At 42.6% G+C, this 18300-nt stretch overlaps 1 protein-coding gene across 3 annotated transcripts in view; it reads right to left on the bottom strand.

Moving 5' to 3' along the window:
• MITF (microphthalmia-associated transcription factor) overlaps window positions 1-18300 on the bottom strand; it is a 51186-nt gene that overhangs the window by 7874 nt on the left and 25012 nt on the right. Inside the window, exons 1-5 of one of the 3 annotated variants that reach the window (XM_008944277.1) lie at window positions 10444-10476; window positions 9061-9288; window positions 7888-7971; window positions 6457-6552; window positions 1005-1122 (exon numbers count right to left, since the gene is read on the bottom strand). In XM_008944277.1, the coding sequence (XP_008942525.1) occupies window positions 1005-1122; window positions 6457-6552; window positions 7888-7971; window positions 9061-9288; window positions 10444-10476 (559 nt within the window). Of the gene's footprint in view, window positions 1-1004; window positions 1123-6456; window positions 6553-7887; window positions 7972-9060; window positions 9289-10443; window positions 10503-18300 lie in introns of those variants that run through there. The other 2 variants (XM_008944276.1, XM_008944278.1) reach the window with 2 other exon arrangements.

Genomic DNA, 18300 nt, shown 5'->3' with positions numbered 1-18300 from the left:
TGTCCTGCTGAGAGGCTGACTCCTCGGCTATTAAAACTCTTCTACTTAAACTAATTCCTGCCCAGAACCTGCTTTGCAACTGAGTCAGCTTCTGAGTTTTCACAACAGAAACCCAAAAAGATGACAGGCAAGAAGGAAAACTATGCCTCTAGCATACTGCACAGAGTATGACTCCCTGCTGGGCTTAAGAACAGCCATTTCTGGGTATAAAGATGATTTTGCCATCAGTTCTAGAATGGATCTCCATCTGTCCCTCCTGTGCTCAAGCTTACCAGGTAGACTGTAGCCTACATGTGATTATATCCTTTCAAGAGAAGCAGAACAGCAAAAATAAAGCTTGAGAATATGAAGTTTCTTATTTCTTCCTTCAAATTATTTTGCCTCTATACAAGTGTTTGAGAGGAAGAGGCTTTTATGTCCCACTTTGCTCTCCCTGCCTCCCATGGCTTATTCAGAGCACTGCTGGAGGAACTGACATGACAACAAATTTACAGAATACTTGATTCCCATCTTCATTTAAGACATGCATCTTCTCCCTCTCGAGTGTCTAATTTTACATTTGATCTCAGTGTCCAGATTTCATATTATAAGAGTTTGCAACAGGTGACTTGTTCATTACTGCCTTCCCCTAGGAGAGAAAAGCCTTAACACGTAGCACTCCTCAAAACCAATCCCACAGAGGCTCCAAATGTGAAGCTGTTAAAGGTTGCTGCTGACAGAACAAAGCTTCCTGTGACACAACGTTCCCAATGTACAGGTCTGACTGTAACAAGTAGAGGACTTTATCTTAACTTCTCACAGGGAACACACACATGCCCACGCATTGACACAACTGCACTGCAGGGTAATGCATCTGCTAAAAAATGCTCCACCAAGCAGAAAGTAAATATTCTCTCTCATAAAACAGATGAATAGTCTTCCTCATAACAGAAACTATGTCCAACATCACCTGAATTCAAAACAATTATACTGTTGTTCCAAGGTGGTATTTTAGACATATTTACCTGTGAGCTCCCTTTTTATATTAGGAAGATTAGCTGGACATGAGTTGCTGATGTTTAGTCCTGGAGGAGGCATGCTTTGGTTGCCATAAAGGTCAATCAAATTGCCAGACACAGGTAACTGGAAAAGATAAGAAGGAGGATCATTTGGTTTGCTCTTATGAAATGCTTTGTACATAACAATAGAGTTAGGATCTGCTAAGAAATCTGTGCTCTTTTTCCATGTGCAAACAGAATGTGTAATAAGGTCAGCAAAGGTCACTGATAAGCCCAGGTATGAGGAATAAAACACCTACACTGGGAAAATTCTGTCCTCTCTCCTCAGGAATATGCAAACAGAGAATATGGAAAAGATGTAACATGCTGACACTACTGCTCTATTGTTACTCCCTGTTTTTCAGTGAAACTATTACAGTTGTATCCCCATCACTTCTCTTACTCAAACTATCTGAGAGAATCTACAGACATCTCCTGAAGGAAGCTCCCCCTTTTTCCAGGAATATGTGAAAGTAGCTAGCAAGGGGTCACAGGCTTGTGGAAGAACACAGTATTGACCATCAGAGTTTTCATTACATTTAAAAGCTACCTACACAGAAAACATTTAAATTTACTCTAACTTGTTTTTCACCTTTTATAACAAGAACACGCATCAGTAGGAGGAAGATTATTTTTTAGTTTCCTCAATTACTTGTTTATTCTATTACTCTTGTTTAGGTGTGAGGAAGCAAGAAGATTTATGCAGAAATAGGACAGTGCTCCAACAAGACTTATCAAAGCTGTCCCTTTAAATTGAAATCTATTTAAAGTAGTTTACATTTATCCTGGAATGTTTATTTTACCCATCTCTTTTTTTGTTTTCAAACTAGGTTTTGAAAAGACAGGTATAAAATATTTTGATACCTTATCTGAGTGGCAATACTTCTTATCATCCTTGCTGCAAAGAAAATCAATCCCTCCAAGACACTGATCCTGCAGAGATTAGAGTATTAACTTTACACCCATGTAAATAATACTGTTGAATACAATGGGGTGAGTCACAGCCTGAACAATTAAACTCCTACTGATGGTCCTTGCCAGACTGAGACCTAAGAAAATTTCCCTGTCATCTGGAGCTATGGTAAGAAGCAAAACTGGTAAGCATCCATTGAAGTACCACCAGTTAGAAGCCATGCTGGTACTTGTCTTGAACAGTGGCCAACAACAAAACCAAAGTCTCTTGACTCAGTCAATCAATCAATGTGACAGAGGAAAAATGCAAATGAATTCTCAGCAAGATTCAGCCTTGCAATTCCTCACCCTCCCCTTGGCTCTTGAAAGTAAAATTAAGAAAAAATACACCTATAATAAAGCTATGTCACACTGTCTATCACAACCTACATAGTCCCAGTTGTGATCTGCTTGCATTAATGGCAGGGTGACCACTCAGTGTCACTGCTCTACAAGGCTGACCCTTGGATCTTTTGGCCCCTCAAATGCATCCCTGACACGGGCACAGCAAGAGCGTCACACACCCTTCTGACTTGGATGTGCTCTTCCTATTCATGCTCCTCAGCATAGGGAGAGCACAAAGACCTTGTTTGTAGCCCAGGGACTTGAAGTTCAAAAGCAGACATGTGAAATCTAATTAGGAATTTCAGGGAATTAAAAAAAAAGATTCCCCCCCCCGCCCCAAAATCTAGAAACTAGCATCTCAAAGCTAGGTTATAATGAAACATGGAGACCAGTTAGTCATCAAGCTGCTTTCCTTTCTGCAACATGGACCCTGCTTGCTACAAGTTTGTGATTACTTTTCTTCATCATTTTTTCAAAGGTGTCAATGTTGTGCCAGATGCCCCTGTAAATAAACAAGCCCTGTGTAAGCAATCCCCACAAAGGAGAGTAACACAGGCAGCAGGAGCTGCTGAGCGTGCAGAGTGAAGCCCTGTATGTGAAGTCCAGCAGAAGCTGCAAGCCCCAGAGGACCCCAACCAAGAGCTGTGCAACAACCAAAGCACAAGCCCTGCTGAAGCAGCGTTTGCTAAATAAAGGAAGATGAAGGGAGGAATCTGCACAGCTGCTGAAATGTTGCAGGTTTGCATGTAATCCAGGAAACTGGCGTTGGAGGTTGATGTCAACAGTCTCAGTTGAAATCAGTGATCCATACACAGAGAGACTGATTAACTTCTCTCTGTGACTGCTTTTCCCAGCAAGCTCAGCTACACAGGCCAAAGCTTATTATAGCTTTTTACTAGGAGTGTGACTACACGTATGGTCCACACTCAGTCTGAGCCTCTGAGCAGCTCCTCTCCAGGATGGCAGCAAGTCTGATCTTTGGGACTCATGTTACACAATTCCTTTCAAATGAAAAATATGAAGTGCATACAGCACTTCAGCTCTTCTCACAGGGCTAAAACACCTGCAGTTAAAGAGAAGTTAAAATTGAGGCACATCTTATATTTGAGGCCCCATTTGAGGCCCTAGAGGAATTAAATGAGTTGATCTGTAAGGTGAGACCAATAATCATTAGTGCAGAGTTTAGGGAAGTGGAAAGGGAAGAGGACTTCTACACTGAGGGGATTGGTTTGAGATGGACAGGTCAGTAGTGCTCTGAGAACACAACAGCAGCCACTGAGCTGAAATGGGGGGAAAAAACCCAGAATTGCCTTATAATGAACACAACAAAACAATGCCCAGGCATTTACTTCAAATGTTTCCTACTGGAAAAAAAGAAAAATCAGTGAGACTTCAGCTGTGTGATCAATAAGGCTGGTTATAAGGGACTGGTGCACCCTGGCATGGATTCTGTTCCCCAGCTCAAGCAGCCTACAATGTCGTGTGGGGGTTGTTCCCTTACCTACAGGCACAGCTCAGCAACAGTCCCTGAAATAAGACTTGTGCTTCCTTGTGGAAGTTAAGCTCCAGAAGTAGAGACATCTAGAAGTGGAGCTGCACGTACTCACACAGCTTTGTGTCAGACTCTTGCTAGAACTGGTCAGTTGGATGAACTAGTTGTCAGCTTGGCATACCAGAGTGCTTTCCACAAGACCTAGAAGTTCAATTACTAGGTCATATCTACACAGAAAACCCTCTCACCAAACTAGTGAACAATTTGTGCCACCTTTCAGCACAGAAGCAAAGCCAGTTAACTTGTGACCCAACACCAAAGTTTACAAACACTTCCACAAGGAGTTGCTTGCAATGAGCCCTTTTCAACTAGAAGGTACTTGGAAACTTCCCTTAGCTTTTTCTACACAGAAATCTCAGATTTTGCTTATCAATTAAGTACTGTTACCAAATGTAACAGACTGGTCCTTTTGTTCTTTGTTGGTTCTGGAACAATAGCAGCCTTTGTCAGCCTCAGCACAGCTATTTATAGGTTGCATCTCTTTAGACACCATTTCCTCTCTTGATTTCTTCCACCACTATTTGGCTCAGTCTACAGACATTAATTCCTTCTTAGTCAAATGTTGTGTGTTTTCATTGCTTCCTAAAACTAATTTTTTTTTCCCTAACCAATCATTAGGAAACATGGTTCAACTTCAGGATTTGCACCAGGTTAATTCAGATACTGCTATCACAGAAACACAGAATGGTGGGGGGGGTAGAAGGGATATCTGGAGATAATATCATCTAACCCTCCTGCTCCAGCAGGTCACCCAGAGCAGGGTGCCCAGGATCACATCCAGGTGGGTTTGGAATCTCTCCAGAGAAGCAGACTCCACAACCTCCCTGGGGACAGCCTGTTCAGGGCTCTGGCACCCTCAAAGTAAAGAGGCTTTTCCTCAGGAAATTCAACCTAAACATGTGTTCCTGTTTGTGCCCACTGCTTCTTGCCTCCAGCAATTTAAATGTATTTCTAAAGTCTTAATTTTACTATTTCATATCCTTATTTCACAGACTTCACCATACCCAACGGGCAATTGCTGAAATTTCACAGCAAATGTAGATCAGGCAGTCTTTACAAGGCTTGTTGTCACTCAGCAAGCAGGAGGAATGTAGACTACCCTAAATATTGACTACATGGATCCTTGCACCAAAAGAGTGCAAAGTCCCATTATGCCCTTGCCTGGAAGCAAAAAGCCACTGCTGGGGTCCCTGTGAAGTGAGAGAGCAAATAAAGCACAAAGAAATTCAAGTTCTGCCTGATTTAACAGGTCCAAATCCAATGGAATGACAGAGAGAGGAAGCCAGAAGAACCTGATCCCTCAATTAGGAAAAAAAAGATTGTAATTATGTTGAAAACTATATTTTCCACATGTTTTTAGATTTTCCTTTCAAATTCCAGGACAAATGCACTTTTCAAGTCATCCTAGATTAAAGGAAAATTCATTCTTTCCGGGAGGCCTTGGCAGTTCTGTCTCCATCTCCTCCAAGGGCAAAGGGATGCTGGTGGGCAGTTCCCTGCAGCACACACCACATCTCCAAGAGGACTGTGGGAATCCGTGGGAGCATAGGCCTAGGTTAGCATGACATCAGATGATTTCTGTCAGCAAATGTAAACCTGTGCTACAAAATTGATGCTGTGTGGTAAGCTGTAAATTTTGGCACTAGATAAAAAAGAAAGAGACGCCAGCCCTGGCAGACATCTACTCAACCAGATCTAACAGCACTTAAGCCTAAGGCAAAAAATTCACTGGAGCTACCCTCCACAAAAGATCAAAATAAGATTATGCCAGCAGCACGATTACATTAATGCTCACAGCAATGTGAACCAGCAAACAGGAACAGCAACCCAGAGGGAACCTGCACCTCCCCTCACTCCCCAACTCCTGCACTTGTGTGTTCTCGTCTCTTGTCACAGGCTTCCTACATCCCCTTCCCCACTTTAATTCTTAAGCTTCTTCATTCCTTCCCCTATTGCTTGTTTTGGAGGTTGGTTTTTAAGTTGTTGGGGTTTTTTACCTCCTCCTACATTTCATAACATCTTTGCTGTTGTCTGGCTAGGGAGTCCCTTCATTTGAAACCAGGATAAGCTGAAGCTCTGGTGTTAGAACTAACAGTGCCACCAGAGCTCTCTGGACAGGGGTGCAAACATGCCTACACATGGTGTACAGTTCCTTACTTGAACATGACAAGAACATACAGGAACCTGAGGTGCTGGAGGCTCCTTCTAGGCTTTCTGAAGCCAAGTAAAATGTCCATGGTGATCCTCAGTATTGACGGGCATGAGCTCTCTCCTGTTGGCCCAGTTCACTCCTCTGTTAAAGTCCTCTCACAGACTAACTTGACTTTGAAATAAGAAAAGCAAAACTGTCCTGAGTATTCCCTCAACCTGACTCCAGACTGGGTTTTTAAATTCATGTTTTTCATTGTAAATGTATACATTAAGTTCTTTAATAAAGGAAAGCTAATTACACTCTAAGGGACAATAAAATAACTACTTAATTGCTTGGAAAAGCCATGCTACAGGTTCATGTTCTTTCAGAGAAGGCCAATGAGACTTAACAGGAGAAGCAGAAGGAAAGGACCATTGTACCGTATTTGCCATTTGCAGGGCTGGGTCCATCAGGCCAAGGATTTCTTCATTGTAACTTGACTCCAGACTAATTATGTCATCGATCACATCATCCATCTGCAGCAGAAAAGGTGGACAAAGAAACACATCATGGTTATGGAGACCACTAGCATACAGTGGCCTGACAAAGCCCTTCAGCCACACGCCAGCTCTCTGCAGCACAGGCCCAAGCAGAGGTGGTGCCCGTGCAGTTCTGAAATGCTCCAAATTCTGTCCCTCAGCCACGGCTTCTGCTGTCCACCCAGGTCATGACAAAGCTGAGGCTCTGTGGTCTAACTCACTCCACCCACCAGCAGTTACCCTGCACTAACTGCTCACACACATGCTGCTCCTCCAGCTGCCCGTGGAACGAGCTACACTAAGGATGTGCATCCCTCTCCCTCTCTCCCCATTCTTCCTCTCCTTCTTTCCTCTAGCTGTGGAATCAAAACCTGCATAGAGATGGAAATACCTGAGCTCCCAAAACCTGCAGGGGAAGGAGAAGGAACAAAGGCTTGCTGCTGGGAGACAAACTGCCTGCCCTCAACAACAGAATTCCTGGTATCCTTGTCCCTCATACACCCTTCCAGGAAGCACCACCCAAGAGGAGCTGAGAGGATTTTAGGTGGTGTAAGCCATCTTCTTTCTGGGGCTGGGCTGGAATGTGCCTCCATAAGCTCCTGCACGGTCAGGAGAAACAAAGCTCTCCAAAGCACCCACGCAGGTGCTCCCAACTGTCCTACAGGATTGACTATATCCTTTTTGATCACTATAAACAGGAGCTTAAATGATAGTCATCTACAAAATCAAGGCATAAAGTTGATGATAGAAACAGTAGTACATGGGGTTTTTGTATCAGCTCAAGAAAGTGTGATCAGAATGAATTAGACTGGAAGAGAGGGCAAGAGAGGAACTAACAGCTACAGCCCATATGTGAAATCTTGTTACTAGAAATAAAAAACCTCTCAGTTAAAAAAAAAAATTAAAGGAACAAAATAAAAGGATGACTACTGAGGATGATTTACCACAGATGGATTGAAGCCTTCTCATCTCATTTTTTTAAATGCAAGTGTGATCTGCATAGAAATGTAGTCTTAGAAACTATCAGAAGGACACATGCATGCAAGTCTTCAAAGAACTGCATTAGAGATTTCCTCTTGAAGTGAGACCTTCCAGCATGGTTGATATGTTCTCCTGCAGTATTGTGACAGTGCTAGAAAAGTACTAAACCTCTCTGAATGCCTTAATGAGCTTTTGACATCAATGCTAACAAAGCTGTTGTTCTGTTCCTTAAATATATCTTGTATTCAGCCTTTCAGACACTATGGGGCAAGTTTATTCTTCAACATAAACTCAAAGAAACATGCTCACTAGAGAGGGGACCTGTGCTCCACCTCCTGTGTCATCCAGTACCTGCATGCATGATGCTCGTGAGTGTGTATTCAGAGCCGGGCACTCACTCTCAACCCTGCTTTGCTCTTCAAATTTATAAAATCCCTGCAGAAATAAAAAGGAAAAAAAAAAAGAAAAAAAAAAAAAGAGGCAGAGTCTCAGTCCCAAAAGGGGCACGATTGGAACAGTGTCATGCACACATGGGCCTGATGACACAGCAAAGTGAAGCTGGAAGTATCTTGAGGGGAAAAAACTAAAAAGATTTGGGTACAATTTGGAGGATAGGATGGAGCTGCTCGATTTTAGTTTCTTTGGAAGCTATGGAGCACAAGTAATTTACCCTGCATGTGCAAAATATGTTCTGTAATAACTGTTTCTCAAAGTTGTGTAACATTTGAGTGACTCTCACAGAGTGCATCTGTATCAAAACTCTGGCCCAAGAGCTTGAGGGGGGAGGACGAAGGGACATGAGGAGCTCTACAATTGTCTCCCATTTGTCAAGTTACAAAATCACTGGTGTTGATTCTTACACTTGCTGACATCTTACAAATCATCTTCCTTCAGCACCTGAGCACACATGTCACATCCAACTAAGTTTTTGCCAGCAAAGATTAAGACAAGGTTGCAGAGGACTTCTAGGCATAGGCTAGTGAAGTCTTACACTTGCAGCAGTGACCTCATCCTGAAACAGCAATCAGTAATGTTTTTTGGGTATATTAGCTGGGATAATCTGGCCTTCCCGTTAAGCAACAGACATGCTCAAATTTTACTGTAAATCTAAAATATTTCAAAAAGCTTTGTGTTTTTCAGTTATTTTTGCTATGTTCTTTGCTCTTTCTACACTTAACGAGCCATAAATAACATTATTCCAGAAAGCAACAGCTTACAAAACTTCTTTGTGTTCTCCAAAGGTCAGTTATTCACTGCATGCATGAAGCAAGGGGGGGGAGGGGGAAGTAATTTTAATAAGCATAAACTAGCTAAAATAGTTCAAAAAAGAGGAAGTTAGAGAGACAAAGGGTTTTTTTACCAAAACATTCTATGCAAATATACATTCATCAGGCAGACACGGAGCAAACAGCTGAGAAAAGACAAAAGTAAGCTCTTAACAGTAAGTAACTAGAGTTCCAAGCAGAAAGCAAGCAGGCTGCACACCCGTTTCGGTGGGGCACGGGCAGGGTGGGAGCAGATTACCTCCTTCTCGCAGTTGGAGTTGAGGGTGAGCATTGCCATCGGGCTGTTGGGTGCACTGCTTCCAGTTCCAGGCGGCATGACATGGTCACCGGGCTGGTTTGGACATGGCAAGCTCAGGGCTTGGTTGGCATGTTTGTTTGCTAGAGTGGTAGAGAGGTACTGCTTTACCTGCTGCCGCTGGGCTTGCTGAATGTGGTACTTGGTTGGATTCTCAAGGTGAGTCTGCACCTGTGTGACACAAGTTGAGAAGTGTTTTAGTATTTTACATCAGCAGTGCACGTGCTGTCCATTTGAGCTGTATGTTGGGGTGGATAGACCAGCTAAGCTCTCAACCCAAAGTACAAACCTGGGCAGCTCTGAGGAAGTCGACAGCGCATCGCTAACTCACGTTCGGTGAAGGAAATCAGTTCATGAACTTGTGTTTCAATAACTGACTTATTAACTGGAAACCAAGAAGTTCCCCTTATTTTTCTACCACAAGGTTTCCTAATGAAGACCAACAGTCAGGTTTTCCAGTTTATACAGATACCCCAGAACAGAGAGTTCCGTGTTCAGACCTTCAGCTGTGCGACATTCAGTTTTCACTAAAACAGGGAAAAACAAGTTGTACTGCAGGACTCAGCTTATTTTTTAGTAGTCAACAATTAAAACCATGTAGTTTGGATTACTCTTCTTTATCAGATGTCAAGTAACAGGGAGATCAAAAGTTTTGTTGGTTTTTTAGGTTTTGGTTGTTTCAGTTTGTTGCTGGCTTTTAAAAATTTTTTTAAAGTAACATATTGGTTAAGAAAAAAAGGAATCCACCATTTTTTTGCCTACAAATTATTTCCATCTCAGATGTACGGCCTCAACGATACACAAATAAGACAGCCTGTTTATAAACACATTATGCAAATAAGATGCAAGAGAAGAAGTGTTTCAGTTCAGATCAATCACTGTCCTCAGCAACAGCTATTTTTGTATTTAAGATAAGCTTTTTGGTACTTAGAATGTTTTGAAACACAAAATAAGCAAACCCTCATACTAATCTACTCTTGTGCATCCTAAATAAGAAAGTAGAAAGGCAATTTTTTTTTCCATACAAAATTTTCACCACATCCTGCAATCTCTGTCACCTTTCCTTGACCATTAATGTTTTTATCAGAAGGTAGAAAAGAAATCAGAAGGTAGAAAACTGAAATATAATAATAATAATGATATTACAAGTTTTTTTTGTTTTAAAATAGTTCCATTAAAGTGACTTTTGCTGTTACAAGTGACCCCCACTTATTTTTCTGGGTGAAATTAAATAAAGCATACTAGATACCAGAGGCAAAGGATTTCCTGCTCGCTGTAAGCCTCCTCAGCAGCAAGTTTTAAAATAAATCTGCAATAACAACTCACCTGATAATGATTATACTCGAGCATTTCCAGCATACTACTAATAGGTTGAGAGAGAAGCGGCTGCAATGTCCTCTGCTCTGTGCTACTCCAGCTTGAGGTTTTCACATATGGAAGCACCATAAACAAGCTACCACATAAGTAACTAGAATCCCACTGCTCAGACTTATAGTAACCTCCGCCAATTAGCCACGCATGTAGAGAAGCAACAGTTCACACAGGGGCTCTTCTTGAAAGCTAAGCAAGTTCAGCCCCAAGTATTGGCATTATTTTTTTTTCCCCTGGCTTTGACATCATGCTTGTTCATAAACATAAAAGGACCTTTTAAGTGATGGGCTATCAAAGTCAGATTGACAGTTTGCTCAAGGCTAATTCGCTATTCATCTTTCGTTCCAGTCTTACTGATACAGACAACGGTATTTTTCTTTAGGAGTAAGGTTAAAAGATGTTAAGTGCAGAGTAAGAAGTAACTGAACCAATGCTCTACGAGTCCAACACATACCCCCTGGCAGTGGGGTGCACTGGATAAACCCACGGGGCTACACAGTCCTATCTTCAGCTTCTGGGCACAATAGCCCACCACCATGCCCCATGCAGCTGCTAGTCCACCCAGGACCTGCAGCTGAACTCAATGGATTTGAAAAAGCTCTACCACATCCTCAGCCTCCCTGGTGCTTCAGAGCCCATTAATTCTGTCTCAGTCCACAGCTGGAAGAAGTTTTCCAGTTCAGGAATGGCTGACAACGGGCTAAAGCATGACCCAAATACACTTATCAGCACTTGTACACAGTCACAGTACTGTGACCAGTCCCCACACCTTCCAAAACTTACTTTTTCTCTCCATCTCAAGCACAGGCATCAAAAGGCACACTCAACCTGCACTATTTTCCAAAGGCTCTGCTGCTCAGGGAAGCACACTTCAGATAACGTTTCCAGAGAGTTTAATCTGATTTGTTGCACTGAATCGCAGGACAACACAACGCAGAAGTCTCCTGTGATAAGTCCAGCACTTGCTTTGTCAGTCCCAAACTGCACTACCAATTCTCTTATCACCAGTGCTAAGAGTTACGCTACCCAGATAAATGTATTTTTCACTTAAATTCTCGTTTTCTGAGTAGATAAAGTTATCAGTAACGAGTTATTTTCGTAACACTTATCTTTGAGTATGTTATTTTAAAAACAAGCCCTACTTCTCGGGCAGAGTTTGCACATTCCTGTTCCTCCACAGGCATCTGATACCATGGCTGTCCTCCTTGGACCGTGCCAGGGATGGAGCATCTCCACCTCCAGCCCACCCTCCATGCTCCCAGGAGGGAGACCAGCGAAATTCCAACATCCACACGTCAACTCTGCATCATCAAATATTATACAATTTATAGTATCTACTAATACACTGAACTGACCCCACTACATGTCAACTTGTCAAACACACACTGCCTAAACAACATCAGACTTTTGTTGACAGAACACATACTTATTTCACAAGAACATACCTTCCCCAAGATGTTGTTGAATTATCCTACCTTAGAATAGTATACATTATATTGCTATTCCATAATTGCTCCCACCCCCCTTTTTTTTCATTATTGGGGTTTTTTTTGGGTCTTGGGGTTTTGTTTTGTTTTTAAATGGACTGTGCTGCCCTCTGTATGTGGTCCTGACACACCACTCAGTCACTTTGGCTCACAGAAAAAAGTATCTCCTTCTGGAAGTATTCTAAACAGAGGTATCCAGTAGATCACATTTTCAAGTAGAGTTAATTCTTGCCACACACGGGCAACAAGTGACTCTGAGGAAATTCATTTCTTGTCAGGTGTCTGGGCTTCAACTTGGCAGCTGCTGAGAAGATGCTCTACTGCCTTTACAGAAAAAAACCACCAGAACCACAGTCATTACACATTAGATACATATGTACAGTTCTCCAAGGACCTGTCACCTTCTCACACAAGTCCAACAGTGAACCAAAGCACACAGAACTGCCTTTTCTGTCATTAAATTGCTCCAAAGTGATGCAAAAGAGAGATTTGGGGACTAAGCAGTTCCTTCTAATCCACAGCTGGTCAAACCTACTTTCACATTTGAATACAAGAACATACAATTATTCTCCAGATGGAGGAAACTGGGACATAACTATTCCCAGTCTCCACGTCAGTGCTACAAGGACAGGAGCTCCCACAGGATGGAGAAGGTTTCACACACATCCCTTCTTGGACAGATGTACCTGTTTCAACTGCCCTCACTCTGGCCAAGTGTGAGGCTTGACAGGCTATAGAGAAAGCAATCTGGTGGGGACTACCTTTAAGAACTCAGTGGGTTTTGCTGAGACTACCTCTTTGTCCTTTCCTACAGTCTCTACACCAAAGAGAGCCCTAGTGTGCCTACTTGGGCAAATGTCCCACAATATACCAGTGATGGTCACCCTATAGACAAGCCCCAAAGCAATCTTGCTTTATTTTTGTCAAAGTGTCTCACAACCAAAGAGCTGTGAAACAAACCCTAAACCAAAATTCCACTACCCAAAACTGAAATCATGAATAAAGGCTTTGACTTAAGATCTAATTTTGGTCCTCAGCCCCTTCTTGACTTCAGGGTGAAGAATAGTTCCTGTTGTCCTTCCAAATTCATAAGACATGCAGTGCATGAAGACAATAAGTTATTGGTTTGGGTACACTTCCTATGAAATGTGTCTGAATGGGGACATGCAAGAGAAACAGAACAAGCTGAAACTGAATCCTCTGGATAATCCAACCAGCTATCTCCAAGAATCTCAACCAAAGCTTTGCTGTAACATTACTAAATCGAGTAGAACACTTTTTTGGACATTTTAGTACTGGCAAGTAAGAGTAATGGAAAGAAGTAACAGAATTATCATCTGCAGAAATTTGGCAATTATTTAAGATAAGTTGATAAAATGAGCAAAATTTATCACTCCATAGTAACAGAAGAATTTGGTTACAAGGAACTAATATCAAGGATGATAAAGGATGGCCCAAATCAAAGATGGCCAAGTGGCAACCTACAGCCTGGATTCAACCCAGAAACTCCTGGATCAAGGGTCTACTTTCAGTTTGTGTTCAGGTGCATTTTTAATTTGCACTATTATGAAGGTACTGCTTCCATGGCTAGCCCAACAACACTGCCTTAGAAGTAGAGTCCCAGAACTGTTTTCATGCTAGAACAGCCTCTGATAGCAGCTCAGCAGCACCTCCATGATGAGGTCTCCACGGAGTGGCTCCATGCACTCTCACTGCACCAGGTACTCCTGCACTATGAATCCCACAGCTCAGAGATTCAAGCTCCATCCATTTTTGCCATACTGTCACTGAGCTAAGTATGTTTTTGCTGGAGCTGAAGCACCAAGAGAAGCAGCAGAAAGATATCAGGTTGACGGCATCCCTACCTAGCCTAGCTTAGGCCCTACAAGGCTGATCTGGGCTGGAGAAGTTCTGGGTGGAGCCACATTGATTACTCAGCACTTGTCCCTTGCTCTTTGGAGTTATCTCAAGCAGGGGAAAGGCTTTCTCATGCCCTCACTCCTCTCAACATCTGACTGCTAATTCCAGCACTTATATCCAGTTCAAGCAGTTGAGGAGGTGAAAACCCGTTCCTGAGATGCTGCCTATTTTCCTCCACACCACAGAAAAAACAGTAACAACCCATACACCTAGGGCAGATTTTTCCCAGACCTTTGGTCTAGTCAGTCATTTCACCCATGCCTTTCACTAGCTTCAGCCATACACACCGTATCAGTGGGAACTTTAGGTGTACTTCAACTACATTCTTGAAAGTCCTTGTATGCTCAGACTTCATTAATAACTTGCTAACTATAGTAAGAACTTGAAACAGGGGCAACAGAGCAATGCACACCCACTCCCAGAGGGCAGGTACAGACCAAATCCCTTTGGTAGAGACATACAGAAGACTTCACTCGTGGGTAGGCACAGGACAGGGATGTCCATCAGTAATTAGCTGTGGTTTTACTACCAGTCATCCTCTAGGAAAATTTCAAGTTCATTGAATCATTCAGGTTGGAAAAGACCTCTAAGATCGTGAAGCCCAACAGTAGCTGGAAGTTGGTCAACTGCTGCAGGATCAAGCTTTGGCCCACCACTACTTCTGGGTAAATGTAATTAGGCTAACTTAGTTGGCCTGTGTTACTTACACACTTATGAATTGGTCCATGCATGTGTTTGATGTGTTTGAAGTGGGTAACAGCAGGAAGGAAGCACAAACTCAGCATATTTTGTGTTCAGAATTTTAGGTAATTTTTCAAAATTATCTGTTTCAGTGTGATCACAGAACAGTTTTTTATGAAAAGTCTTAGGTGGTGCATTATAAAAATAAGCCAAGCATAAATCAAAAAATATTAGAAAAAAAAAATCACCAAAAATACTGAAATTATGGCACTCTGAAGAACTTCATAGATGTTTTATTCACTTGTGGTCCTGTAGCTACTGAACAATTTAACATGCAATTTCATCACCAAAACTTTCAGATATCCAGACTACTACTAGTTTACTCATATTCCCACAACATTTGCTTGAAGTGAAGAAAAGGCAACCAGACCAAGTAGAAAAAACATCAGGAACAAAACAGTAAATGAATTTGAAGAGAATAAAGCCAGCTCTGAACTAGCCACACTTGAAACCCCGATGCTGGAGCAGGACTTGTCCAGCCTGAGGACAGCAACCACATCCAGTCTCCCAGAGCCCCATCTGTGCAGGTCTCCTTGCCCCTAGGCCCAGCCACCTCCGTGCCCCAGGACTTCCTTCCACGCTTCTTGATCTTCACCACTTTCCTTCTCCCCCTTTTTTTGTGGTAGATGTCACTCATTCCATGTCTTTCACCCCCGCTGGCAAAGGCCACCTTCACTCCAGAGCTCCTGGCCCTCCCCACGCTGGGGACTCACCATGGGTCCTACCCAGAGCCATCACCGTGCTCAGGTCGAGCTGATCAGACAGGAGACATGTGCAGCCAGAGCAGTGTGCCCCACTTTCCTCCTCTCACACACAACCACCATTTCCTATCAGGCAGTGAACTGCCAAGAACTAGGACGTGGAGTTAGGCAGTGGGAACCTCATGCCTGTGCATGCAAAGCTGAAGATTCCCCAAACCCACCATCGGTACAACAAAAGGCCATAGTGATGCCAGCAGCTCTGGGCTACCCTGCTCCTCTGGCCCCACCCAGCTGGGAAGGAGCAAATTCCCACTCCCCAAACTGCACAGAAGGAGATTCTTCTCACCAAAAACATCTCTGAGCCTTCCTATTAAAGCCAAACCACTTCATGCTTCATTTAAGCAGAGATAGGCTTGGGCATAGGGAGATGGCAGAGATTTACAGAGGACAGCTAACCAAGGGGGAAGGAAAATTTCTCCCCCCACCCCCATTTTATTTTTTTTTAAAAAAATTATAAAGATCATTTGTTTCAAGAAAATTGCCTTAGGACTTAGATTTTATAATTACAAATAAAATACTTTTGGGCCAGCTTTCTTGGTTCAATAGAACTTTTTGTTGCTTAGACAGCTAAATGTCATGGGATTTTGAAGAAAGGTTAAAAGTCTGTGTCATTTAACAATTAATGGTACCCAAAGAAAAACTAAACAAAACCACATCCACTGAAGTGTTTCAGTTGAGTCTATGGCAGCAGAAAGCCTGTCCAACACACCAGTCCAGGGCTTCAAAGCTGCTTTTTAAAGTTGCTTTGACCCATCACTTTAAAGAATAAAATCCCAACAGTAACAGCCACAGACTGTTTTCTAGGATGTTGAACAAAAACACAAAGCTGTATAAATAGGTGTCTATCTTTTCAGGCTAGAGCAACAACAACAAAAAAAATCTGAGGAGAATGGCATATGAGAAAGATAATCAAATAATGCCTCTTGCATTCAAAGGGATTTATTCTCCTGAAGTTTTCTAATCCAGGTTCAAGATTTTGCATGTCATATTCACCACAACTTGATCTACTAAGTCCGAAAAATCCTAAAGATCATTAAAAAAAATCAGTTATTTCAGTAAAATATTGATCATGGGTTTCACTGCAATGCCAGGGAGAACCCAACTCTGAGCAATCCAAATAACCAGTCAGACAATGGTTTAACTCATTCCCAAAGACATTTTCCCACATGCTGCATTCAAACATTAAGCAACAGCATCACATTTTCCCCCTAAGGATGCTGGTGACCTGAAGTAGCCTCACATGAGAAGTTCAGTCCTCTTGCTTTCTGAAACCTTTCCAGGTCTCCAAGATGGAACAGCTACCTCATCTGAAATGTAATCAGAATTAAGTTGATTGGGTTGTCATATATCATTCCCCATAAGGCCATTGTGAACTTAGTAATAGATAAACCTATCTGGTAACTTCTCCAGCTGCCATTCTCTCCTCCTCTCCATCTTTTCCAGATGGACATCAGTTTGCTGGACATCAGTGAGCACATAAAACTCCGTGGTTACTTAATTCATCCAAAAAAGCCCTCTGAACTTGAAAGCCAAGGCAGGTACAAGGAAGTTACTTAAGATCTGGCATCATGATTGGAGTCTAAGCGGATCCAACAGTTATCTTCAAGCACAAATAGCTATGGAAAAGAAAAGGCACATTGTGCAGAATGAACATCATTTATACAAGCAGGCGTTGTTTTGCCCATCACCAAAAATTCCTCTGTGTAACGTGACTTTTTATCCAAGGGAAAGACATGAAGCAGACAAAAAGAACAAAGTTTTTGTGGACTGCTATTTAAAAACTGCACTTCAGCTACAGAAGCACATGACAACAGTATCTATGGAAATTAAAAAAGAAGCTAGTCAAATGTGCGTAAGGGGACAGGCATTGATGCAATCTGCAGGTTCATGGCATGCTAGCTCCCATTCCACAAGTGTGCACTCACTCATTTGAGCTCCTCTTTTTTTTACATATTTTGGTTAGGAAACCAACATTTCAGCTGTTTGCTTCCCCATACACTTGCCATAAATTTTTATTTGATCGAGTTACTGAGAGGATACCAAAAAGCAGTGCAGCAGTTTAGGATAGACAAGTAATTGACTCCATAAACTGTCAGACACAAATCTTTTGCTATGATTTCACCCACCCTGAGTGCTTCAGAGCGTAAATATTTTATGTCTAACAGGCACCAACATCAGCCACACAGCTGCATCTGACAGGCAGGTCTGAATTATGGTACTGCCACTGTAAAAAGCTGAACTCAAGCACCTCATATTTATGTCCACTTCTGCCACGCTCCTCTCTCACAAGGAAGCTGAGGAGCACTTTCATCGGCACTAGAAAGTTTGAGATTGCTCACAGCAGGACACGAGCGATGACTCCTTACAGGAACAGTTGTGGAGTTGCTTCCAGAAAGCTCTCTTGCAAGAGCTGGCATAGAGATGTGAACTCAAGAGGGAGCAGAGTCATAGGACTGCAGACACTTGAGCTGCCAGAGAGCCCAAAGCCAGCACAGACAGACTGAAGCCATCTCTGCTCCCAGCTCCCCTTTGCAAAGCCTTGCATAGCCCAAGCACAACCATCTGCCTTGCCTACAGCCCAAGCAACACCAACACATTTACCACACCACTCTAACAGTTCACTATTAACTTGAAAGAGTCACATCAGAGAGGTAAAAGTAGTTGTCCAACCTGATCTTCCTTCTAAGGTTGCCAAGGACGGTGTTAGCCAGTGCCAGCTTTGCAGTCACATATTTAGAGCCTGAGCAAGGCTATCTGTTACATTTCATAGGAGTTACTCATTCAGCCACCCTGCCAGCCCACAGTAACCCCTGCTAGACCTGCACGACAGAATATTTCACTTCCAGGTCTCTGGTTCACTATAGGGCTGCTGGAAAAACTGGTGTCGTTAATGACTTCACTCT

The sequence above is a fragment of the Merops nubicus genome, unplaced genomic scaffold (genome assembly GCF_000691845.1).
Source record: "Merops nubicus isolate BGI_N331 unplaced genomic scaffold, ASM69184v1 scaffold8047, whole genome shotgun sequence".
Lineage (NCBI taxonomy): Eukaryota > Metazoa > Chordata > Aves > Coraciiformes > Meropidae > Merops > Merops nubicus.
Note: the sequence above shows the minus strand (reverse complement) of the source record. Positions and strands in the feature narration are given on the sequence as shown.